The sequence below is a fragment of the Heliangelus exortis genome, chromosome 3 (genome assembly GCF_036169615.1).
Source record: "Heliangelus exortis chromosome 3, bHelExo1.hap1, whole genome shotgun sequence".
NCBI lineage: Eukaryota > Metazoa > Chordata > Aves > Apodiformes > Trochilidae > Heliangelus > Heliangelus exortis.
In genome coordinates, this window is record NC_092424.1 from 84,862,224 (window position 1) to 84,889,200 (window position 26,977).

The 26,977-nt window shown below is 38.2% G+C and overlaps 2 protein-coding genes across 7 annotated transcripts in view; both read right to left on the bottom strand.

Annotated features, from left to right (window-relative positions):
- On the bottom strand, positions 1 to 18,994 carry DDX43 (DEAD-box helicase 43). Of its 5 annotated transcripts, none has more exons than XM_071741549.1 (17): positions 18,626 to 18,994; positions 17,958 to 18,013; positions 17,461 to 17,581; positions 15,512 to 15,619; positions 14,924 to 15,005; positions 13,088 to 13,244; positions 12,890 to 13,008; positions 12,512 to 12,622; positions 10,631 to 10,772; positions 8,274 to 8,374; positions 7,451 to 7,538; positions 6,458 to 6,585; positions 5,753 to 5,862; positions 4,929 to 5,067; positions 4,032 to 4,119; positions 767 to 898; positions 1 to 428 (listed from the first exon to the last, which is right to left on the bottom strand). In XM_071741549.1, exons 1-16 carry the CDS (start codon positions 18,966 to 18,968, stop codon positions 791 to 793), a joined length of 2,001 nt encoding a protein of 666 aa, XP_071597650.1. In that variant the 5' UTR covers positions 18,969 to 18,994; the 3' UTR covers positions 1 to 428; positions 767 to 790. The 5 variants fall into 5 exon arrangements, with proteins under 5 accessions (XP_071597650.1, XP_071597649.1, XP_071597652.1 ...); XM_071741548.1 differs by having other exon boundaries at positions 17,958 to 18,016; XM_071741551.1 differs by lacking the exons at positions 12,890 to 13,008; positions 13,088 to 13,244 and having other exon boundaries at positions 17,958 to 18,016.
- A 1,676-nt stretch (positions 18,995 to 20,670) lies between these two features.
- KCNQ5 (potassium voltage-gated channel subfamily Q member 5) overlaps positions 20,671 to 26,977 on the bottom strand; it is a 274,997-nt gene continuing 268,690 nt past the window's right edge. For both annotated transcript variants that reach the window (XM_071741555.1, XM_071741554.1), the window contains 2 exons: positions 26,574 to 26,700; positions 20,671 to 26,389 (listed from right to left, as the gene is read on the bottom strand). In XM_071741555.1, the coding sequence (XP_071597656.1) occupies positions 25,448 to 26,389; positions 26,574 to 26,700 (1,069 nt within the window). In that variant the 3' untranslated portion in view covers positions 20,671 to 25,447. The remainder of the gene's footprint in view (positions 26,390 to 26,573; positions 26,701 to 26,977) is intronic.

A 26,977-nucleotide genomic window follows, 5' to 3' on the forward strand; every position in this document is an offset into this window, starting at 1 on the left:
TTTTGGTTTTTTTTTTGTTATGTCATGACTTTATTAACATTGCCCTAGTAAACTGGTTTTCTTCCTTAGGCTAGAAAATTACATTAATGAGAACAAAAGTATAAGGTGAGATTTTTTTCCCAGTTAGCCACCAACACACTTACTTCTTGTTATGCTCTCCTCCATTAGGAGGAAATGCAGATTTCTCTGAAAAGACCCTTGAGACACAAGTCTTAAGAAAAATTCCTTTCAATGTTAAGTTCTAAAAGAATAAAAAAGGCCCTTGCTTTAGGAAACATTAGTTACTGCAAACAGAGCAGATTTTAAATAACTAAATTATCTGTGGAAATACTTGGGCATGCCACTGGTGGGTGCAGTATACCAACATGAAAGTACAGTATTTTGAAACCACACTGACAAGTATTTCTTATGTTCACTAATCCAGTTCTCTGAAAACAAAAAGGAAAAATCATCTTTTATGCTCATATATTAGTACTGCATTTAAATAAAAAACCCCACCAAACAAACCCGCAATATTTGTTTTTAACCACCACGTTATGGCCTCAGAAGTTAGGCACATCACACAAGAAAAAAATAATTAAACTAATTCTGGTTTAAGTGAAAACAGTGTCCAAATGAAAACTAGATTTGTTTCTATATAAAATTAATCCAGTTTTCTGAGCCACTTTAAATAGCATATTTAAATGGGACAGGTACATAAAAGACTCAACCAAGAAAAGAAATTTCAACATTCAAGCCCACAAATGCTAACAATAAATACAATCACCTTTCAGTAGCTTCAAGGGTTTACTTATTTTGAGGGCCTTCTCCAAGGTCTTCGTATATCCTTTTCCATTTCTTTTCTGATTTGAAATTCTTTGTATCTTTCTGCCATTGCAATAAGCTCGTTAGGAACTACCTGGTAAGAAAGCAGCAAAACAAGGTCAGTTTTAAAGAAACTGAAACTTCTAGGCTCTGTTTGACAAGAAAGCTATTGATTTGTGTTTTTCCAAACTTGATTTTGTTATTGACCTGGCTCCTGTCACTCTGCAGATTGTCTTTTCTGTAGAGATGCAGAGAGAAATGTTTTTACGTAATATACTGAAATATACTGAAAAATGGCAGCTGAACTTTCAATTACATGTGTATACTCGTTATCACCACATCTAATGACAAAATATAACCAGCTAATTAAAGCATCTGTGTTTCAGATGTATACATAATTTAGTGGTAACAGCTGGGAAAAGTGTCCAATGCCACTAAAAGATGACATAGTCTAACATTCAAATATTTATATTACATCTTATGATTGATATTAAATTCCTTTTGTTTTAAGAGCCTCTGAAGAGCAACTTTGGTACTTAAAAAAAAGCACTGCCATAGGAAGGGTTCTCACTTGGAAAAAACAACGATAGAGACGAGAAAAGAAGGACAAGACAAAGTGGTCAATTCTCCCAACACTGGGAGATCACAAGAGCATTCTACCAAGCTCCACAGTGCTTTCTGGCACGTTTGTCATTGTGTCAAAGGTGGTGAATTACTATCATCTTTGTCACCTCAGAGTTACTCACACGAGTAAGGCCTGAAGACTGATGCAAAGAATTACAGACAGACTTTCTTAGGTTGAGTGACACTGATCACTGGATGAAGAAAAGCATACACCATTCTTACAGATCATGGAAACAAAGGCAAGCATCCAACAAGTCTTCTTAAACCAGATCAGGCACAATACAGACAATGATGTAGTATCTACTGCAAAAAGCAGTACAGGTGACTACTGCCATAAGAGGTTTTAGATCACTCATCTATGAGAAGTAGCCTGCTTCAAGAACCTGCTGCAGCATCTAGCTGTGCAGCAGAAAGCTATCCAGAATCAGATCAGAGAGCAAAGACAAGGTTCTACAGTGCATGGGAGCATAATATCCACGTTTTGCTCACTGTCTGGGTTTTTTTCCTTCCTTAAGTGGGACAAATACAGTGTAAACAGTACAGTACAAACAGATCTAAGTACTGTTAGGTCTCCTTAAAAGGCAGTGCTCAAACAGGTGAAGAATGCAGCCAGGACAAAGGGCATGGTGGAGCAGGAAGGTATATTCCTCTGGTTTCAGCTTACTTTGTCAGGCTTTATAATTCAGCAATGTTTCACTATAATTAACTCAATTCTTATGTTGACCTGAGTGTCAGATCACTATTTTATGTGCTGAACTCTTCTTACTGGTAAACAACCGCCCTGGCTATCAGGACTGCAGAGAACAGGATGCCTATGGATCTGTCTATTCTGCCTAACTTTTAGGCATTATTTGAAAATTAAGTGAAAAAATGATGCATCTCTTTAGCTGAAAGTCACTACATACTTGTATCAATAGAGGCAGAAGTAACAAGAAGTTAAATACTGAGACACAGGATGATTTTCTTCCTCAGTGTCAGATCAGATCCTCTCCTACCACACAAAACAATTTATTCCACCTAGAATAGCAATAATTTCTTGCAAGAGTTTTTTTTTTTGAGCAGGCACAAGGGAAAAGAAGCCAAGCTATGGAACATAAAAACCTGAGTGAGGCAACATCCACCATCTACTAGTTTGCTGAAATTTTTACATGGACAACTTGTTTATCTGTTAAACATAAAAGCCTAGTATGGTAGTCCCAATGAGAAAACAGAAGAGGATAAAGATGCCATAATTTAAATGCAACACTTCTTGGTATTAGAGACCAGTGTTTTTCCACTCGGTTCCCTAATAAATCTGTCCATGCTTCCTAGTGAGCTTATAAATAAAGAACTCTGCAGCACAATATAGAAACCTTTCTGTTGTACCCATTTTTCTTTTGGGAGTTTATCTGTATATTCAAAGTAATGGGAAACATCTGGCTAACAAGCAAACCTTGCTTGTTTTGAAGTTGAAATATTCTTAACATTCAGATCATGTCTTCAGTTGCTCTCCTTCCCTTTTACATGATGCTTTAAGACTGAAGTAATGATTTATTCATTGTCCTGAGAGAAAAAAAAAAACACCTGCTTGTCTATCAGCTATAACTAAAAGTTTGAGAATAATGTTGTGACTAACAGTTACCCATGGAAATAAGGATTCAGAAGTTCTCTTTTCTCATCTGAACTCAAGAGACCAGCTCCCAGCTGAGGTATCACACATTAAAGAAGTCTAGGAACTTCACTGCTCTTCCTTCCTACCTCAGAAGCACCTTATCAGGTTTGCAACAGGCAGCACAACATCTTTCAAAGAAGAGTTTTAACCCAGCAAATGCAGATGAATTTCTAACTCCAGGTTGAAAGTTTGAGTAACTGTCCACAGTAAGTAAAAATAATCTAGCTTGCATTCAAACTCTTATCCCCCTAAATATAAAAAAAACGTAAAAATTTCAGCTCCAGTTCAGGGTATGAAATATGGGTTTACTAATAATCAGGCAAAAGCAACAAATCAACAAAATCAAGATCAGCAATCTAATTGCCTCTGGCTTCTCAGATATGGTAGCAAGAAAAACCCCACATGTTTCTTTAAAACAAAGAAAGAAATTATATTCTAGTCCTATTTCCCATTCTATTTACAAATATCTAAGAAAGAGAGCTTGGAAAAGTATATGAAGACATCACAATTGTCAGACATAATGAACTGATAGCTGAAATTCTTACGTAAAAATTGTTAGTGTTTAAGTTGTTAAAATAAGAACATTTGTACATGTACCCAGAAGTGAAATACAAATTGAATAAAATACTGTGAAATAAACCAGATGCTATTATTCATTCCTCTGCAGCCCCCCATGTGTGCCTATACTAGTTCCTTTTTCTTTTGATGTGGAAGGTTTTGATTAGAACTCCCATTCTTTTCCTGGGACTCATCTGCAAGTCAAAATACAGCTAAGCTTATCCATGACAAGAGAGACTTAAGTACCTGGTTTCTCTTTGGTTTATTGTTGGTTTTTTTTGCCTAAGACACTACAAATACTCACCAACAATGGTGTAAGTGGGCTTAGACCTTCATGCATCGTTTCAGGTGGTAAAAACCAATATATATCTTACCCAGTAAGACGTATTCTTACTTGGTTTGCTCTTTCCAGAATTTCTATCAGCTCAGATGCAAACCTCCAATCGTTCCTAGTGACAAGGGTTACTGCCTCCCCAGTACGTCTAGACAAGGAAGGAAATCACTGTTGATCTTCAAAACAACTGCTGCTAGGCTTTTCCTACTGACCTATTCAATAATAAATTGTGCTACCACAGGCAGTATTATGGAGCTGGTAGATACTGTCTTGAATATTTAGTATACACATAACATAAAACAACTTTTCATAAAGATCAGAATATAGCAATTCACCTAAAATGGTGAAAAGGCACAACTAATTTAGACCTGTAGGCAGTAAGCCTAGCATTTATGTATGTACTACGTGTATTTATATAGGTATGAAGAGACATGACTTTCCCAATTAAAATTAACACATACAGACTTAAAATAACACTTGTGTCAACCTGACAAAGCAACATTCAGTCCTAACACCAAACTACACCAGCATGACAGGCTGAAAACTGAATTTATACATGTTTTTCCCCATTGGGCTGTCCAGGAAACTAAATAACTCAGTGGCTCACAAAGAGACAAACAAGGAATTTCACAGTATCTACAAAGAAGCTGTTGAGAATTGTAGTTCTTCCTCACATTTAAACCAGCTTTCAAACACTCTCATTCCCATCTCCCTCAATAAAATAACAGAAAAGTAGAAAACTTTTTTCCTTAAATTTGACCATTCAAAATTAGAGAACCAATTTCAAATTACTGAACTAATTTCAAAACATAAAGCAGTATATTATAGTTTGATAGACTCTGAAGACTTCACTCCTTCAATTCCACATCACCAGTAGCTCTCGCATTTGACAAGGGAAACATGGATATAGTGAATAAAATATTGACAATATATCACTATTTTCTTGTAAACACTTACCCTGCTCTTCCAGTACGACCTACTCTGTGCACATATTCTTCAATATTTCGAGGGAAGTCAAAGTTAAAAACATGGGTAATATCATGAACATCAAGGCCACGGGATGCTAAGTCAGTGGCTACCAGTATTCTGACTTTGCCTAAATCAAGTACAAAGAGAGAATGGGAATTTATGAAATAAACAGAGTATATATTCCAGTCTATTTTTTTCTAGTGCATGATGTGCTTATTCTTAACACATAAAGAAGAAGTATGCCTGTTGCACATCACACTGAACTAGCTTCAAATACAAGGTGGTAAAGTAAGCACCCAGTGTCATTCTACTATTACTTGTATTTCACAAGTCGAACAGCAGGGTGCAGGAGAAGCATGAAGAAAAGAGCTGAAGAAAAAGAGTCTATGAAATGAACAGGAAATTCAACAATTATATTCTCAGCTGGCATCCTTATCATAGGACTCCTCATTGTTTGTTAGCATGTGATCAGATAACCCTGAAGTAAAACCATCCCAGCATAATCAAGAGCAGAATTTTTCTCTGGGAACACCATTGTATCACACTTAAATTTACTGTTCTGAAGACTAATACCATGCAGATTTTCCCACAGAGATTTCAAAACTAAAACAAGCCTTACTTTAAATTATTTAACGCTTAGACATTCCAAATTTTACTTAAGAGCAACCTTCCTTGGTTTGCCAAATTAATGAAGTAAATTTACCATCAAGAGCTATTTTCTTTTCATTGTTACAGTACTGAAAAAACATGGCATTTACAAACAAAGTTCTGCAGAGGACAGGCTTTTAAAAACCTGGCCTAAACAAATGTACCTGTCTTAAAGTCATCCAAAGCCTGCTCTCTATCACACTGTTCCCTGTTACCATGAAGTGACTGTACTGGAATCCCTTGGAGACCAAAATCACTTGCTATGTCATCAGCTCTAGGATGAAATAAAACAATAGCTCTTAAAAAAAAAAAAAAAAAAAAAAAAAGTAGAAAAAGAAAGAAAAGTGCAGCATCTAAATTTAGATTTAAAAAATAATGCAACAAAAGCAAAATGCATGCCCAAGGGCAAGACCAGCAGGGCTGCTGCTAATTATTACTAAACAGCATTGAAGCAAAATTATGCATATATATATATACACATACACACACACACACACAGAGAAATAAAATATAATTTTTGTGTTGTTCATTCAACAAGCTTGGGTGTGTTACCATGACCACACCATCCCCAATCAGGTCTTGTATGCACCAGGTACATTTGCAAGTAAATAGTACATCACATTAGTATGTCCCCTATAATCTTAACACCTACTTAAACTATGTGAAATTAAGATTTACCACCACCACTGATGACATTAAAAAGGATACAAACTACCAGCCAGTCTGAAGGAATAAATAAATAAAAATATTACTACTACCAGCACATTAAGAACTGTTGTATTTGGTAATTACTACATGAACTAAAATACTATCCAGTGTTTCTCTTAGAAAAAAAAGAACACATGTAATGCTGAGAAGTGATTACATACGTTAGCTTTTTCCCCACAAAAATGATGACCTTATCTTTGGGCTTCATAGACTCAACGAAGCATTGCATGAAAGCTTTCTTTTCCTCTTCAGCAATAACAATAACCCTCTGTTCTACTGTATTTACTGCCTGTTACAGCAAAAAGGTATGTTAAATAGAAATAGATTAGATTAGTATTTTTTCTGTTAATCCCCTCATTATAAAACTAGTAACGTAATACTATGAAAAAATATTTTAAACCAAAATATATACCTGGAGCTCAAACAACACACATGTATTTGTTGTTTTCTAGTTGCTTTAGGAGAATAGTAGAAATTTATCTTAAAGTAGTTTGCCAAATGATTTATTTTCATAGTTTTAAGATACAGAGATCTTGGAAGAACTACCTTTTCTGTAAATACTGCTGGTACTGAAGCCAACTGCTATAGCTGCACTAGAAGAACAATTATTCAATTACATCTACATAGTAGAAGTTCTGGACTTTTAAGACAGTGTTTACTCTAACATATGCATTTTTGCCCTAAAAAGCACCCTCCAGGAGTTTGCTAGAGAGCTTCCAAACTCTTTGAGAAAGAAGTAGCTAAGAAACAGATTCAGAAAAGGAACTGTATAAATTAGAAGGCAGAACTTCAGATGGAAAAATAAGCAAAGATCTTGCTGAAGAGAAGGCTGTAATAACAAGGCTTCGAGCAAGAACACATGACACTAAAGCATACTCAAACTTCAATGTGACTGATAACTTGTTTGACTTGTTTGTCTTCAGATATGTTCTATTGAAGATCTAGGGCTTTAAAAGATCTTGCTACAGAAACTTAAGAAGAAAGTTATAACATTTTTTTATTCATTATTTCTGAAATTTTAATGAAGCTTCAAAAGAATAATGAAGAGCTGTTGTTGCATTTACTACATATTTTGCTTGCAACCATATTTTGTATTTTCACTCTAGGTTTTTCAAAGAAATAAAACAAAACAAAAAAAACCCCAAACAACTTACTGTTAAGTCAAGAGTGCCAACATACACAATCATAGGATTTTTCAAATAGGATTTTGCTAGACGACGAACACCATCAGGCCACGTAGCACTGAATAGGAAGTGAAGATGGAAACAAACAGATGAGAATGGACTGCAAAAATCTTCTGATTTTTGATGTCACCACATCCTTTTTTCTTTCTTACACACCGGTGAAAGACTTGAGTATGCAGTAACAGTAGTGAGCTTATATAGCACTCAGAAATAATCTCAAGTCGTAAAGAGCACTAAAGCTTTTAAGATAATTTACTAGGTTAAAAAAAGTATAAGATCTGTTATGGAGCCTTTCTAATTAAGTCAGAAGTGGGTTTAGTGGTTCAGTGATACCAAACAAACAAGTTTTTAGTATGTTATTATCTGAAAACAATACTTCCAATGCAAACTACAATAGAAATTAAGATATACTATTGTTATGCTCCCCAAAACTGCATAATTTCAAAATTAATCCAAGTACAGACTAGCACAGATACTGAGATCAGAAGGCTAGAGATACACATTTGGTTCCAGATGGAGAAGGGGAAGTTGGTATTCCAAATTGAAATGGCAAACTGTAACACTTGCAGGAGACCTTCCTTTTTGGGAAGAAGTCAGTTGATTTTACAGTTGATGCAAAACATCAGAAAAGACTCATTAGGACTGAGTAGGCAGAATTAGGGAAAAAACCTGGCACCATTCTGATTTAGGTCAGAAAGTTTTAATAACACTGACACATTTGTTTTGAAGTTAACTTGTTCAACAGCCATATGTTTACAGTGATCAAATACTGGGTGTTATTATGTTTACATACCTTGTCATAATAGTTTGTCTGTCAGGCCGCACATCTATTAGGATCTTCATTATCTGAGGTTCAAATCCCATATCCAACATTCTGTCAGCCTCATCTAAAACCTGTTCAGAACAAGGTAATTTATTGTTTCCATTTCCTTAGATTTCAACAAGACATTAAATAGCATACCATTTTTTAATGCATTGAAAAACCTGTTCAACTTCTTTTTCACCTCTTCAACCTCCTTGAAGCTTTTTCATTTAGTAATACATGTGCAGTAAGAACAAGAAAAATCAAGAGCAACTTTATGAGTACTTGAAGGAAGTGAAGAAGAAACAACAACTGTTTTAAAAGTAGTTTGCTCAGTATTTAAAACAAAGCACACAAGAAACAAAAAATAACAAAACCAACCAAATTAGAGGTGGCCCCACACAACACGCTTTCAATAAGAAACATTTAGTAATTTAAAAGGGAAATATCATTTCTATCTTGTTAGAAATCTCATAATAGACCAAAATACCAGTTATCAATTTAGTTCCTCCTTAGAAGCTGGGTAAGAGCCAGACTGTAAATTCTGGCTCATGCTAGGACCCTGCAGAGCTTCCAGAGCTCAAACTTTTTTCATCTGGTAAAAAGCCCAAGAGAGAACAAGTGATCAAGGTCTGAGTAGAACTGCTTGGAAATTTTTTTTTTTAATGTAATACACAAAGACTCTAAGCATTGACAGGCAATGGAAAAAAGGCTGTCATCAAAGACTGATTTTTCTCCTTTAATTTTCAATTAGAGGTCATGTAAATCAAAGTTGTATGGATCATGCCATCAGGTATTGACATTTTCTAGTCACTTATGTAGAATTTTAAGACTTGGGATGATGGTCCCTTTTAACTGTCCTGATTTGATGTTCCGTTCTTTTCAGAAAATTTACTCTATTAAGGGCTTTTAGTACATTATTTATGTATATCCTGAAATAACAAAAAAATCATCAGCTGAGAGACAGGACTTCTTTTTTTAAATTAATTCTCTTTATTTTCAAAGGACTCATGGAGATTTCATTAACTACTTGGATTCTAATACAATGGCTGAAACACCGATTTCATTTACAGAGTTGGCTACTGTGACCCTTTCAGCAGTCAAAACTTTCTAAGCTATTAAGCATAGCAGCATTTTGCTAGAAATAAAGATGGAAACATGTTTATTACATCAATCAGAGTAGCTGAAATTTACTTTTCTTATTTCTGATAGCTGCTTAATAAAGAACAGAAGTTTTAAAAGATATAAAATTGACATTTTTTTGCTGCCCTTTTTTTCCCCAAGCATCTTATAGCCAGGTCCTCATTTATAAGCTGGATTATTTTCTTTCCTCTGTTTCAAATTAGTTATTGGGAAGATTTACACTATTTTATTTGAAAAATAAAATAACTACTCCACTACTTTTTAGTAATGACATACTACAGCATATCTCCCCCCACTGAAACATCTGGTTACGTACATGTTCTTTGTTTTACAGGGCAGCATGTGCTTGTAGTATGATCACACTTCACCTTGGTAGAGAATGAGCATTCATGTTTCTATAATTCTCAGAACACAAGTTTTTAGGCCTTTTTCCCTCCTGTTTAGCAATTACATATTACTCTTAGATGAAGCTACTTTCCTGTCTTCCACTAAGATTCTTTTTTTCCAGATGACCAAATTTCTAGTGATGCTACACCACCACTGGCTTTGTCACTTAGCTCACAACTACTAGCTAGAACTGAGCTAACCTGTTACAACATAATGAGTATTTAACCTTTAGAGGGAAGTAGGGGTGGAGAAAAGGAGGGAAACCAGCCCAAACTGTCAAACTAGGCAACAAGTCACCAGTTACAGAAAAACTCAGAAATAATTTAATTATATGCAAGCTGATTACAAAATAATAATGCTTTTAAATGTCCAGCACAGCAAAAGGCAAGAATCAAATGAAGACATGATTCATAACAACATTTACAGAGCCATTTTGCCCATTTAGATCAAAAGTCAGTCATTCAAACTTAATTAGCTAACTGTTTGCAATGTTAATGCTTACTGCAAAAGCTCTAGTAAGTAGATCTTGACAAATGAACTTTAAAACAGCAAATATTACTAATATGGGATAAAAAAATTAGCAAATTAGCATGTTTAAAATGCTTAGTGCTAGAAGTCTATTGTATTTTTTTCCTAGGCAATACTCCACACTTGTAACAGTTATGGTAAGTATGAACCATCCCTCCAACATCAACTCAGTGCTAAGATGTATTGCAAAATAAAATCTAAAAGTTTAAAGAAAACTTATTTAAAGCTTAAGTTCACCAAATAAACCATTTCCCAACTGGTGCATTACTCATTCCATTTTAGTTACTTGCCAAGTAGGTTATGCTCTTCAAATTTACAAAGTTGTTCATTTGAAGATCATTCAGTCTGCCAGGAGTTGCAATAACAATATCCACACCTTTGGTAACCACATCTATTTGTCCTTTTCGGTCTCCACCACCATATATGCAAATACTGAAAAATAAAATGTTTCACAGAAGCAGTAGGTTAAGGTTCAATTGAAGTAAACCTTTTTAAAATGAAGCAACATATATGGTGGCATTTATTTGAAAAGGCATCACTTAGTGTATTACTTCATCTTGGTAATACCAAGTGTGACTGAGAGTATCACAATAACTAATGGACTTAACAGGGAATGAGATTCCCTCACAGTTCACCAATACCTTTTTGCTGAAATTGCAGTGAAAGTAATCATGAAAAGAAAGAAGGTAACTATTAAGCTACAAGTATGTTTTGGGTTGTTCTGAAAACACCTACACCAAAAATAGATGCACACATGAAAGGATGCATGATTTTCTAAACAATTACATCAAAAGTCAATGTTTTGCTCTTAAAACAACAAACACGCTCAATAAGGTATTAGGTGCACACACACACTTAACAGGCTCTTTAAAACTCCTCAGTATTTTGGGGAAAGAGAACAACACACATTTCCATATTTGATGACTACAGGACTGATTTCTGGCTGCTTAGCCAGAGAGCCCTGAAGCTACATTTTGGAGTACATTAATGTCTACTTAATAGCTTAAATGAATACCTACACTCTCAGCAGATTTGTGGATGAAACCAAACTGGGGGAGTAGTCAACAAACTAGAGGGCTGAGCTGTCCCACAGAAGGATCACAAAGGGATCCTTCAAGAGAGAGAAATGGGCTGACAGGAATCCCACAAAGTTTTACAAAACTAAAGATGAGGATGGAATTATCCCATGGCTGAGGGCAAACATGCTAGAAGATGGCTTTGCAGAAAAACACTCAGGTGGGAAAGAAACTGAACATTGCTCAACAGCATAACCTCACAGAAAAGAAAGCCAATTGTGCACTTATGCAGAAGGAAGCTAGCAGGTTGAGAAAACTCATTAGTCCCCTTTAGCAGGTTGAGAAAACTCATTAGTCCCCTTTATTCATTACTTTTAAGGTCACACCTTCAGCACAATATCCAGTTTTTGTAACCCCCATCCCTATTACAAGTCAGGCATACTGGAGCAAGACCAGTGGGAAGCTACCAACATGATCAAGAGGATGGAGTGTGAACTGTGAGAAGCTGGTAACCAAGCTTGTTCAGCATGGAGAGTCTACAGCTATGTAACAGGGTGCTGAGAAAACACAGTCAGGGTCTTCTCAGCTCTACACACAGGACAAGAAACAACACACAAAGCTACAATATGAAGAACTCCAACTATACAAGGAAAAGATTTTCAATATAAAAGTAGCCAAAATCTTATCAATGTGTATAAGTATCTAAATGGGGAGTGTAGGGAGGATGGAGTGAGACTCTCATTTGTGTCCAGCAATAGGAAAGGGGCAATGGGCACAAACTGGAACACAGAATGTTCAATTTAAACATGATAAAAAAAACTTTGATGGTGACAAAGCACTGGAACAGGTTGCACAGGGAGGTGGTGAAGTCTCCTCCTCTGGAGACATTCAAAACCTGCCTGGATCCAATCATGTGTAATGTGCTCTAGTCCATTCTGTCCTAGCAGTGAGGTTGGACTAGATCTCTAGAGGTGCCTTCCAACTTTCATGAATCTGTGATTCTGTGAAAACAGGTGTCCTAAAACCTGAAAAATACAAACCCTGCATTTATTACCCCCCTCCCTCTTTACAAATGCAATTATTTAAGCAGGTAAATTAAGCCAGAAGTAGGGGGGGGGGGGAAAAAAAAATCACTTCACAAGAAAATGAGATTACCTTTTAATTCCTTTGTATGTGTACTTTGAACACTCTGCCTCTACCTGAAGTGCCAGTTCACGAGTGGGAGTAAGGACTAACATTCCAGGCCCTCCACGCTGATCTCTGGATCTGCAATAAAGCAACCTTAGAGTGTGGATACATAAGGCTAGGCAAAGTCCATCAGATGTGACATCAAATATTTTTCTACTGTTCTAGACTTTGTCAGCACAGTGCTACTAACAGAATCTACAGTTACAAGTTTGGTACTTATCCCACCAGTTTGTAATTGTTTTGCAATTTATGATTTATCATCTTCTTTACTAGAAAATCATGACATGGGGGTAAAAGGGGAAAATGTCAACAGCCAAACAAGCCAGACATGTGAGCAGTCCTTACATTGGTTGTGAAGTCAAGTGAATGAATCCCGGCATCAAGTACGCTAATGTCTTCCCAGTACCAGTCTGTGCTATACCAATAACATCCATTCCTTGGAGTATGATCGGCCATGCCTGGGACTAACATAAACCAACAAATACTTGAATGCACTTTTACTCTTCAGCTTCAGTTAGAGAGTCATCAAAACTGAAGAAGTACCTGAATGGGTGTAGGTTTCTGAAACCCAACTTTTCTTATGTTAGCCATAATATCAGGATAAGGCTCAAATACATCCTCAAATTTGCAAACGGGATTGGGAATGCGGCGCTTCTCACCTTCTTTTAAGTCATCACAAATTATATTATTATTTTCTTTCCTGTGTGGAATTAAAGAATTGCCATTGCTTTAAAGTCTTGTATCTGAAACAGTAGAACTTACACAAAAGACTGCCTTTCTGACATTTTTAGTTCTTGCAGCAACAAAAAACAAACTAAGGGTGTTGAATGAGACTTATAACTATTCTAAATTTTAAGAAAGCCTTATTACAAAAACAGTTCTCCTGAAGGCAGAAATTACCATTTGTTCTTATGAATTTTACCATTTGTTCTTATGAATTTCTCATCTGAAATTATACATGGCTACTAACAGGAACAGCAGTCTTGTCATACCAGACTTCAATTATATGCTCTTACAAACTAAATAATTCTGACAAGTTTTTAAACCTAAAGACAACCGAGAACTCATAGAAATGGACTGGACTTATTTGTCATAACCCTGCATTCTGACAAAAGCCTTCTGGAAGTATTTTCAAAGCAGCTCCCTGGATGCACTAGAAAACACAAACAAACCAGCTTTAAAAAAATAGCACAGTCAGTGAGACAACCTCCACAAAGAAAAAAAACCAACCCACTCAAAAAAACCCAACCAACAAACACACAACAATGCACACAAAAACCTACTGAGGTTTTGAGACTCCCCCAAATTAAGAGGTATTAATATGGATAAGTAGTGAGACTCCCCCTAATTAAGGGGTATTAATATGCATAAGTAGTTTATCTCCATTCTCCATTCCAGTTCTGTACTCTTCTATAGATTCCACTCAGAAAAAAGTTTTACTTCGAGCAAGTTGTGGACTAGGAAAACAATGTGTAATTCAACTTCCTCATGTTTATAAACAACTTTTTTTCCAATCACTGTCTTGTTTTCCTTAAAGGAAACAGACTAGCTGAAAAAAGAAAATCATTTTTCTATTACACAAGTGTTACTCCTCACTGCATGTTCTGAACTTACAGAACAGTGTTCTGGTGCTCTTGACTAGCTCTAACAAAAATGCATAAGTATATGTTAAGGGAAACATGTCAATTTCATGCTTTGCTCACTGTGGCAAGGTTTTTCTGGAGGCCATGAAAGAGAAAAAACAGACACCGTAAAAAAAGGAAAAGTAATATAAGGTAACACTTCAAGAACGTTCACCAACTTCAACAGTACTACTGAAAAGAATGAAAATTTTATCCTGACCTCAACAGAAACACTTGAAACCAATGCTTTTCTTGCAAAGTAATGATGTAGATTGTTTGATCAAAATGCATGGATGCATATATAACTGAGGCATGTACTTGTAAAGGAAATATAGACAAACAGTAAGACAACAGAAACAGATTTGAAATTTGTTCTGAAGATGGTACTTGACTAAAATACATGGAGGAAAAGTGGAAGCTCAAAGGTACTTGATCAGTGAACAACCCTATTTGGAAGGACACAGAAAACATGAACATGCTCTCTCATGAAATGCAAAGAAACAGCCAAAACTCAGTGAACTGTCTTGGTTTTCCCCTTCTGAAAAGTAACTATAACAAACGCTTTTAGAGAAACATTTAATTCCTAATGTTAATTTTTAATCAACTAATACTACCTCACTTGCTATTTATTTTTTGACTCCTAAGAAAGAATTCCTAAGAAGACCCTCCTGTCTCAGTATATGATTTCCCAGTTCTTTTTTATACCTTAATAGCTATTATTGCCATGCAGATGACTCCCCATAGAAAGGGATCTTACCGCCACAGTTCCACTTCTTCTTGTGACATAGATGCTGTACTTGATGACTCTTTGTAGAAGTTTTTCTCAATTGGAGGCAAGTCTTAAAACAATCAGAGAAAGTACACTTGACGATAATTTGCAATGCTACACATCCAGGATATATCTGCTAAAGTTTGAGATGAAAATCCCAAAACCCAGACTGTGCCTTATAGAGGCACATCCTATAGCCTTAGGAGTCAGAAGTGGTGGAAGACTTGTTAATGCAAAAGACAAGAGGCAGAGACAAATATTAATTATCTGCAAAGGATAATTAAGTTTCAAGTTATAAAGCTAACATATCTTGTCAGATTTCTGCAGTGGCCATGTACAGAACAGCAGCACTTTCAAAAGGCAAAGTCATAATGCCAACTGAGTAGCAAGTTTAAGCCTTCACATAGCAATTATAATGTCCTTGAACATCTGACGTGGCCACTTCTCAACAAATACTTAACTAATTTGGACACTGAAAGATTCAATCATCTCAAAGCAAAAATTAATAATGTTTCAGCACTCAACAGATTTAGCATATGAAGACAAGTACCACAGAACCAAAATTTCAAGACTCACCTGCCCACTTCATAGCTTCATATTTAGCTTTGTTCTCTCGAAGAGAGGCCCAGTTAATCACAGGTTTCTTTGGGTTGCTTGCAGGCTTGATCACCTCCAAGGTTTTTCCTATGGAGTAAGTAACAAAACGCTGCTTATTGATGGCATCTGTTGAGAGGGTGGAGAACTCCTCCTTCAAAACAAGTGCCTTTTTCTAGTTTAAGATCTCTTATGTGATCTTCAACAGACACAAAGGATACTGTACTCACTTTTGGGCCCATCATTACAAAAAAAGACATTGAGGTGTTGGAGTGTGTCCAAAGAAGGGCAACAGAACTGGTGAAGGGTCTAGAGCTTAAGTCTTATGAAGAGAGGCTGAGAGAATTGAGACTGTTCAGTCTGGAGAAAAGGAGGGGCTGAGGGGGCACCTAATCACTCTCTATAATAAATACCTGACAGGAGGTTGTAGCGAGCTGAGGGACAGTCTCTTCTCCCAAGTAGCAAGCCATAAAACAAGAGGAAACGGCCCCAAGTTGTGCAGGGGAGGTTTAGATCAGATATTAGGAAAAATTTATTCCCTGAAAGGGTTGTCAAGCACTGGAACAGTCTGTTCAGGGAAGTGGTGGAGTAATCCCTAAAGGTACTGAAAAGATGTGTAGATGAGGTGCTTAGAGACATGGTTTACTGTTGGACTTGGCAGTGTCAGGCTAATGGTTGGACTTGATCTCAAAAGTCTTTTCCAACCAAAACTATTCTATGATTTCAATAGACAATTCTTTCCTAGGTCTTAGCCTGAAACATCAGTAAAGCCCATACAAATTCAGTTCTGATAAAAAAGAGGCATTTCACCAATTTTAGCTACTTAAAGTAACATCAGCTTCCAAAATGCTGCTCCACCAACTAGCAATAAGGCTTGTTGTGCAACATGCTTCTAAAATACCCCCATAAACTAACAGAGAGAAAGCTTTATTTTCAACAGCTACAAGAGTAAGTTTTACTTCTAGAGCATTCAATATCAAAGTCTCAGTATAGCTGCATTCTACAGCCCTTTTTTCTATGAAGTTAACTGTTCTTACAAAAGAAAGCTTTTATGTTGAAGACATAAATAGCAACATAACTACGTATTAGTGCAAAAGCAAGAAACACAGCAAAAACAGTCACATACATTCAGCAAGTGTTAACTATTACTAGACTCTTGAAATACACTTGTCTATCTTCCAGAACACTTCTAAATTTTAAACTTTTAGTGACTGCATTCCTTATTCTAACACTGGAACACAACTCTTGGATGCCTTCCTGCTCATCAGTGACCCAAATCAACAACTTATGGATGCTGTTTACCTGTGCAGAGTTCTTAGGTGCACAAGACAAATACCTGTAACTTAAGCAGCATCTCAACATACAGTCATTACTTATATATACACATTAATAGACAAAGTTAATACAATAAAGTGAGCAGTAAGTAATGTTGCAATAAACATGCAACATCACATCTTAAATGGTAACTTCCCATGAATGTAATAAAAAGTCAGCATTACCCATGTTATAATAAATGTAAATTTGCTTTACAGACTACATTCATAAAAGCTTACTGGATTTTAATACTGCACATATACTACATTAAAACTTAAACTAGAACCAGTCCTTGTATTTGGAGGAATCAGACTGCCAATATAAAAAAACAAGTGGTGCTACATTCTATATTCATCAAAACTGTTGAAAACACTAAGGAACACATTTTCACAGAAGTATGGCAATTTGAGAGGGTGAATTCTTCATAGCTAAGGAAGAAGGATGTCTAGGTATTTCACTTTTAAGGATGTATGTCACTGACATACATTTTTACAAAGTAAAAATTAATTCACTTTGGTATAATACTGCTAATACTCCAGCAAACTACTGAATGTATGGAAAGACAATTTACTGATCTTTTTTTTTTCAAAACGGTATTTTTTATCTCTCTGTCCCACCTCTAACATAGCTTTGTCCAGATCTTGTAGCAGCATCATCAATCATCAACCTCTTGGCTTTTTCTTGCACAGAAACACTGCCAAAAATCTTTACTTCAGCCTCATCTGTTCCCTTGATAACCTATGTTCATAAAACTTTTGAGTTTTTTATACTGCAAAGACCAACATTACAGAAGAATACACACTGAAAACAATTCTTGATTTTTGTTAAAAAAAAAAATTAACCTCTCTTCCCCAGTAAAAGATCCCTTAATTTCTAAAAGGGAATTAAATACATACTTTAAAAAAATATAAAATCCATATGTTTTTCTTACTTTCATTTACCAGTCAGGTTGCGCTCTCAGTTCCACTTTTTACCAACTATTGTAAAAGAGTTGAATTATTACAACTACTGCAATATCCTTCAACTTGCTGCAGTAACTTTAGCTTATATAGAAATGAAACTGATTATATTCTCAACAGAGTTTACATCTGGACAATACAAATGTACATGGTACCTTTACCCTGGAACCTGAAGAATCCTGAAGTTCTCTTATTTTAGTTCCACCTCTGTCTGCTGTAAAGACACACTGCTGGTATTACAAATATTTAGCCAAAGCTGTCAAAATCTACACTTGGTAACTGCAAGTATTTTGGTTGTAACCAAAACTTAAATGCCTTTCTACCAGTACACACATAAACAAAAAAAACTTGTGACAACAAACTGTTGGAAAATGCAGGTAACTTTTGACAACCAAATTACATGTGGGGATGAAGGCACATCAGCTATGAGATAAAGCAGCAAAACCAGCCTGAGAGATCCACCCTTACTCTAGACGATTAGAGTGTAGCCCACCTACAGTCTGCTGCCCACAAGAAACAAGGCATTGGGACAGCTTCAGGAAGGAAAATCTCCTCTCCCTTGACAAGCAAGAGAGCTCCTCTTTTCACCCAGTACTCTGCAAAACGACCCTGCTTAGCCCCAGGCGAGAAAGATGTCAGGGGACCACCAAGGGCTGGGGCTCTTCCGCGGAGGGGGAGACGATACTGATGGATCCTCATGGGGCACAGAGGAGGGGGAGGCACCCACACGAGCAAACCTCACCGCGGCCGGGCCTGGCACCTCCCCACCCGCTTACCTCAGCGGGCCAAGGCCCCCGCGGGGCGGCCGTGCGGCCATTATTACCTATCGGAGCCCCGACCAAGGCTCTATCGAGATGGAAGGTGAGGGGCTCCACGGCGTCCGGAGCTTGGCCGCCGGCGGCTCGGGGCGGCTGTTGCCGCGCTGCCTTCCCCAAGCCGCGGAAGCCTTCAGTACTTCGAGCCTCCCCCTCCTCCCCTCCGCGGCTGCCCGCCGCCTCCCGCCTACACCACGCAGCGCTCCTCCGATACCCAGAGCCCTCTCCGGAGGCGCGGCTCTGCGATGGGGTCGCCGGCAGCTGCCGGAGACGCCCGGCGGTAGCGGCAGAAGATGGCGGCCGGCTCTGCGGACCGCCATCCTCGTCGCTGCTGGCGTCCCAGTCAGACATGGCCGCCCCGCATCCCCTCCAACCCCCTCCGCAGCTCCGCGGGCCATGTGGCGGGCATTGGCGCGCTTAGCCTAGGCGCACGCTGATTGGCCAGGGCGGACCGCTCTCAAAGCCGTGATTGGCCGCAGCGCGAAGGCCGCGCGTGCGGACGCGTGCGGGGACCCCCCCCCAGGGCTAAGGTCGCGCAGCAGCAGTTTGGCTGGGGCCGTGCCACGGTACGCACTGAACGGCGGCTGTGGGTCCTGGCGGTCCTGAGGGTCGTGGGGTCCTGGGATCTCTCTCTTTCCTCCTCTCCCCCTCATGCCTGTTGCCTTCTCGCCCCCGTTCCCCTCTTTCCCCCCCCCCGTTTCCGTCCCTTCCCCTTGTTTCTCTCTTCTCCCCCCCCCCCCCCCCCCGTTTCCCTCTTCCTCCACCCCCGTTGCCCTCCCGCTTACCAGCCTCGGAGCAGCCCTGTATGGGCTCCACTGGGGAAGAGGACTCGGTGTTTTAGGATGGGAGGGGCAAGCACTCAGCCCCCGAAGTCGAGGGGGGAGGGGGAAAATTTTAATCTCAAATTAAGCTTTAGTGATGCTTTAATGAAGATTTTAGTATGTCTGAGTATACTAAATCTGATACAATAGTGGAAACGTGCGCAGAGCTGCAGAGGTTGAAGGGACGTCTGGAGGTCAGGTTGTGCAGTCCTCTTTCTCAAGCAGAGACACCAGGAACCACTTGGCCAGAGCCATATCCAGGCAGAGCCTCCATAATCTTTTGTGTAATTTGTGTTGCTAATACTTGGTCACTGTTTTATTAAAAACAACAAGGGAAAGCTACCCTCTCTTCAATTAAGTTCAGTGAGTGTTTAAATTTCCCTTTCAGGCAGGCTCCTGTACTTGAACAGAATGGTGAACACTGATGTGTATGACTTTATGGATGTACATCATGGCCACTGTGACCTGCTGGGTGACTCACTAAGGGAAACTTCACACCACTGTCTTCTGAGCTTTCCCAGCTATGTACACAGGCATCTGGGTATTACAGAACAAGGGAATGCATATGTATTTGCTCTTTTTCCTGTTCTGCATTTATTCTTAGGCACAGTTTGGAAGTGTTCACACAGCCTGTGGATACAAATGGCTGACACAGAAAATCTGCCTTTCTGGAGATTGCATTTTTAAATTTAAATATCTAAGATTACATTCATCAGAGAGATAGGGGGTCACCTATATGCAGAAATATTTTTCTCTGATTTTGAAGCCTCTTGAGGAGGCAGCAACTTCACCACAAGAACAGGATCTCTGGATTTGGTACTTTACACTCAAATTCTGAAGATTATCTTCAACAGAGCTGCAGGAAGAGCACAGTGAGGAAAGAAGGCTGTAGGTTTGGTGCAGTAGTGTTCTAGAGCAACTTCCATGACTCAGCAGAGAGGAAAGGATTTCACACATGCCCCAAGCTAAAGTGAGGTAGTAGATGGGCCTTCACTTAGGAATCCTGCTCCTCACACAGACCCTTGGTGGCCTATCTGAATCAATTCCTATTTATCTAACAAGGAAAGTAAAACTAACTTCCAAACTTACTGTCATAGAGGTGCTAAAACACCTGAAGAAAACTGCTGTAAACAGTTACCAGAAACTGGACATATCAGACTAGTTTGTGCACATTTATTCTAATAAACTTCCTTTCTGGTGTTTTGGTCCATTAAACAAAAAAATTACAAAACTTCAAAAGGCAAACAGTGAGCAAGTTTAATTTTTTTTTCCCTGATATATGCTTACACCACGCAATTGCTTATCTGAGGAAAAACAAACAAGCAAACAAACAAAGAGCAAAACAGGAAGCACATTATTTTTCAAATTATTTTTATTAACAACAATATGGATTCAACTTTGTCAAGAAGTTACAATTAACATTGTAATGTACTGGCTAATGTCGTGGCAGTGTCAGTGGAAGCAGTCTTCGTGCTTTCTAAGCCTGTTACAAACCTGGCTTTTTATCTTTCAAAGAAGTGAAAAATGCTTCCAATAGCAGATGATACTGGATATGTCTGGAATTGTCTTATGTGTGGCCACAGCTGAATCAATGGCCACGTTTGCATCCTGATGAATGAACAGGAAAATATTACGTGCTTCCACTGACACTGCAGGGGACAATTCTTATTTCAAAAACCAATTAACCTTTTTAGACAGTGACAGCACTTTGTGTGATGTTGTAATCCATTTGAATTAAGTCAACACACTTGGAAAAAAAAAAAAAAAAAAAGTGAAGCAGAAATGTCTGGGGCAAATTCTTTTCTGACCTGTGTTTCATTCAAACCTAATGAATCCAAAAAGGATTGCAAAACATGAGTGAGTCAGGATAAAAGTTGGCCCAGAGAAGCAAGTTCATTCCTGGTATAGGTGGGTTCAGTTCCTTTAAGGTCAGAGGAACTGAGTCTGATTATCCCAATGGAGGCTGAATTTCACCCAGCTGGGCGGTGAATTCATTGAAGTCAGTGATGCCATCCAAGGATGAATTTAGCCTCAGGTGTTTAAACCCTTTTGTCATTCCTTTGCTGTTATATTTTCTTTTCATGCTTACTCCTCTTTTCTGATTATTCTTCTTTTTTTTCTGTGCTTTTAAAAAAATATTCCTTCTCGTCTTCCCTTTTTACATCAATACTTTGTGCGTTATTTTTTATATAGTCAATGTGACATGGGTAAATTCAGCTAAGTATTAGTTTCCTCAGGAAATAACTGGAATATTACCATTTTCACTTTAAACAGATGCCCAACAAGATAAGGATTTGAATCTGAGCTCCCGAATCAAGAAAAATTCTCGAATTCCATAAAATTAATGAATTCTGTAGAATTTTTGCTTGAGTAAGGGTTGCAGGTCCCAATCCAGAAATACTACTCCACGTCAGATGTTCTACTACACATCAGCAATTCAGTTTGATTTGACTTATCACAGAAGAGCAGGTGAATTACTCATCACCAGACTACAATGAGAGCAGTCACTCTAAGTAGGATTATCTCAAAAACATATGAAACAACCGTGGGCACTGTGAATAAAAGTGTATGATCTTTGCAATCTTGAACCCTAGGCTAAAACACTATATTCTTATTTAAATAAAAAGTATAGATCATATAAGCCAGGAGCAAGTACAAATTTTTAAACAAATAATAATCATCAAAACTATTCTTTTCAGTTCTCTCTTCATTCAGGTACAAGAAACATGCTGACCAGAAAACAGTTATTTGGATAAGGCTTAATTCCTGAAGCTCTTAATAAAGTTAAAATTCTCTCTTCTAGAATCCTCAAGTGGATTGTAAATTAGAAAAAGAAAACAAAATGTTCTTTGTCCTTACTCATGAGCAATTCTTATTAGCTGTCATGAGCTGGACTTTAATAAGCAGCTCAGGACAAGACACAAAAAGCCAGACAGATCCTTCTGTTATGAAAAAAATGAATGACTGTCATTCATGACACTGTCTTTTAAGAAGAGAGAGTAGAAACAGGAAACTCCTCGTGAGGAAATATGAGCAAAGCTTATAAAAACCCAAACAATCTTCCTCTCCAGAATTTCATATATTCACTACTCTTTCTATTTTCTATCAATATGTTAAAAAATTCCTATATGATAAGACTTGCAGCTACAAAAATAATAATGGTGAGCATAAAAGAAAGAATTTAAGATTTTAAACCATAAATTGAAAAGATATGATCTTCTAGATTTATTAGTACTTTGTAAAGACATTAACATTTTCATACATAATTTATAGAACTCATTCTTTTGTGCACAAAATTGTATTAAATAAATTAACTTAAAATCAGAAGGACTAAAGCATGTCACTTAAGGCAAAAATACCAAGTTTCTGGGAGACAAATTAGTAGCAAAACCCACGGCCCTGTTTCTGTAAGAATCAGCACAGGCAGGGCCAATGCTCAGTTCTCCCACTGACACCTTCCAGGCTCAGTGGGGGTGCAACCATCTGCACGTGCAGGTGAAGATGGAAGAGTGGAGTCCAATTCACAATGCCTTGATTTTTCCATCTTGTTAAGGAGGGGAAGTTTCAGTACTCACACACAGTTGCCATGTGCCCCATCTCTTGCTCCTTGAACCTTGGGCCCACTTATGCTCAGGCCAGGAGGAGGCTTCTTATGGAAGGCAAGAAAGGCACCATAAACCCTTAGGAAAAAGAAAGAAAAGCCTAGAAAAAGCTTGTAAGTTTTAAAATTTGGGATAGGAGTTCAAACTTACAGGTCTTCCTGGATAAACTGCAGATGTTCACCTAAGATAATAGTCAAATGGACTGAGATGTGGAAAAAAAACCTCTATTTATCCTCAAAAATTACTGTTGTGATCAGGCTTTAGAGTGATCAGACTCTATAAAAGAAATAAGGAAAGAAAAGAGTAAAAGAAATCAGGAAAGACTGAATGTGGAAAATTATATGGCAAATCAGTGGTGAGGAAACTGTGCTTCAAGGTGTCTTTCAGGATTTAACAGCTGAAGTTTGCTCCAGCATAAGCCATGGAACACAGTGTACCATCCATGGACCCCATGTAACAACACAATATATACATTCTACAGTTTGCAGGTACTTTCACATAATAGTTATCATGTAACATCCAGAAATACTTCTGTAAAGGAAATATGGAAGCAGAAATTACAATGGTTTCATAGTAAACAGATCAAGTCCTTCACAATACAATCTACAGCGTTTAGCCATGGTTAAGACTAGAGTGACATTTTTGATGTACATAGTAAGTTCCCAGCAGGTCTGGGCCTTGAGAAAACACTACACTGCCCTGAGTGAGCTGGCACTGGCATCCCCATACATTCAGTGTTCCTGCTGCCAGAGGGAAGCTGAGCCCAAGTCAGGTTGTCTACAAGCCTGTGGTGCAGGTGGGGTGTAAATCTGGGGGAGGCAACACACAGAAGCCACATTCAGCTGGGAAGGGTAAAAGCCTGGTTAGGCTCTGCAAGGCTTCTCCCAGTGGTGAAGCCTTGCTGGGGATGTGCAGATAGGCACTAACACTGCTCCTGCCTCTCAGCAGAAGTGAAGTGCAGGTCAGGGTAAGAAAAAAAAAAGAGGATGTATCAAGCAGGAATGCTCACGCTCATGTAGGCTTTGAATCTGAAAACTTGGGGGTTAGGAGGAAGGAGTCTGGAGGTCCTTTTTTAAAAAGTTACGAGACATTACTGCAGTTGGACACTGTGTTGAAGTGTGACCACTTTGCCCCCTCTCCTCCTCCCCTTTTATTTAAAAGCAAGCAAGCAAACAAACAATAAGCCCCTTGCCTTCAGCTTAGGTGGTCTTTCCTACTTCAATTTCCATTTCTGATTGCCTACACAGTTTTTTTTTAGTTTTTTTTTCTTTTTTTTTTTGAAGTAGCACTCAGTATCTGTGACTGACAAGCTGGATTTAAAAAAAAAAAAATTTTTTTTTGCCTCTTTACCCTCCTTCTTTTATATTCTGTGATCATTTCTCTTCCTGCCCATCTAAATCCATTTTAATCTTCATTGACTGCAATAATCTTTCTCTCTTCCCTGCTATGTTCTCTTTAGTTCTACTCTGCATTTCAGTTCCTTATTTTCCCCTCCTTTCCCAGCCTTATGAAGTGCTGTCACGCTATCAGGTTGGGACTTTGAGGAAAATTGCCTACAATTCCACAGAAGGAAATACTGCTTTTATAATAAAAGGCAGTGTCTGTTTCCTTCCCTCACCTACTGCTGCCAAAATGCTTCAGATTCACAAGATAGCTCCTCAACGAGACTGGAAGGAGAGATTCCCCTGAATTTTTAGTGCAGTCACCCAGGTTATTTATCTACTCCTGAGGCCAGCCCCCATCCTTAAAATACAAACTTTTTGTAGCAAAATAATGTTCTTGTTATAAAGAACAACATGATAGTGGTGTGTCAGGTATTTTTGCCACAGCACTAATTCACCAATTATGAACATACTGCTTTTCAGAGTTAAAAATACCCCATTACTGATGAGCTAATGTGTGTATCTTGCAACTGGCAGCCATTCCTAATCCCATATTACTGGTTTCCTTGGTACCTTGCTAGCAGCTGTAGAGAATTTTTTTTTGTTGTAAACATAAACTATCATCTAAATCAGGACATTATATATATATATATTTAATTAGTTCAGAAGCAAAGTGCTTTTAACCTTACAAGTGTTACTTCTGCCCTGTAGAAACAGCACTAGGTCTAAATGCTCAGATCTTTGCTTTTTGATACATCCTGCAGCATTAGCTTTGTAGGCAACTCATCATTTAAACCTACTGTACTACATGAAAGGCTGTTGTACTGTAGGTGTAAATTTGAACGTTAGCCATCACTGAAACATGCATTTTCATGCAACTAGGAGATATGGGCTCATTCAACTGCTTTTCAGATTCATCCTGATTTTTGTGATTTTATCGTATTAAAAAGGCTTTCAAAACAGTTCATGCTATGATATGTATGACTAGAGGAACGACCCAGCCAACGAAGAAAGCCCACAAGCTGTTATTTAAGTTTGACATGGAGCAGATTGAGTGCTTCTGTACCATCCCCTGGCTTGCAAATGTTTTGAGATGATCTTGATATTCCAGTCCTTAGAGAGTCAGCAGAGAGAGCTGTTTCCACTAATGGGCGTGAGATGGCTTCAGTAGTCTCTGTTTCTGCCTCTGTCTCCAACTCTTCATCAGTTATAAATAATTTTGACTCCCTCCATTTGGAGTATACCTCTTGGCTGCCTCTGGAACCACTGGAGTCACTGCCAGCGATCTGTACATTCAGTTCTTCTGTTGATTGTATAAGGTTTTGTACAGATAAAGATTTTCCTAAGTCCATTTGCACCACAGGTTTGACTGAGAGCAAAGGTTCCCCTTCTGTATCCAGACTTTTTCTCCACGTGAGATCCTTTGTTGCACTGGGCTGTGCAACTTGTCCGTTATCCTTTGATGCAACAAGGCAAGCGGTGACATCAGAAATATTTTCCTGTGTGGTCACAGGAATAATATGAACGGGCTCAGGCCTACTGATATGCTTCATTGATGAGAAAGGTGGTATTTGTAATGTTGTTGGAGTTGGTGGCTTCATTGCCTGGTTTATTTGGTTTGATGAATTGTTAACTGCTGCAGGTCCATCGTTTGGCACTTGCGTTGCTTGACTATGCAAAGCTGGACTAAAAGCATAGTAAGCCTGAGTGCTAAATTCATTTGGTGTCAGTATAAGCTGTAGGCCACGAGGCAGATTGGCACTAGCTGATCTGGATACACACCCACTCATTTGTGCTGAATTAGACGAATCTTTGCTGTCTGATGGGCTCTGGTAATCAGAAGTCTGCTCACACTCAAAAGCTGGCATTTGAAGGGAAGCCAGAGTGAGCGCAGATGCAGATCCTTTTCTCAAGACTTGTTGATAAATATCTAACAGACAGTCCAGTTTTGACTCAATGGATTGCACCTACAGGAGGAGAGAAAAAGGGTAACATTAATGCTAAATACTGATTTAAAATATTTGCAACACAAGCAAAGGGAAAATGCGACTGCTGAAGAAGCGAATGTGAGGAGCTTGGTATATGCTATTGACTCTTGAAAAATAAGGGTGTCAATACAGCAAGACAGAGCAATGCAGATAATCACTCTACCTGTTTCTCCACCTTGACTACACGCCCTAACATACTGAGGTCATCAGCTGTCTCATTCTCTGCAGGATTCTTTTCTCTGCTTCTTTTGTCTGCTGTGATTTGTCCTTTCCCAAGAATTTGGTCAACACTGCAAGAGAAATCAAAAGCAGCTGTGATTCCTGAAAATGGTGATGATAGAAAACAGTGATGATTTGGAAGTACTTGTTAATCTGTATATTAAAAATTAAAATCATAGGACTTCAGGAGAAGGCAGTTAACTGATTTTTATTAAAATATTAAGGAAAAAACCCATGCTTTTTAAGCATGTGGAGATTATCTCAGAGACACTTTTTCTTTTCCATTGGCACTAAGCAGGGGCCAGAACACAGCCATGATCTAGGAGATTCAGGGGTAGATTTGCTGAG

Excerpts from the sequence above, each read along its gene's own strand:
- DDX43 (XM_071741548.1), bottom strand. The coding sequence starts at position 18,968 with ATGTCTGACTGGGACGCCAGCAGCGACGAGGATGGCGGTCCGCAGAGC. Across the intron at positions 8,375-10,630 it reads TGAAGAGCATAACCTACTTG|GTTTTAGATGAGGCTGACAG; the intron begins GCAAGTAACTAA and ends TGTTCTGAACAG. Across the intron at positions 5,863-6,457 it reads TTTGTGGGGAAAAAGCTAAC|AGCTGATGACATAGCAAGTG; the intron begins GTATGTAATCAC and ends ATTTCATCCTAG.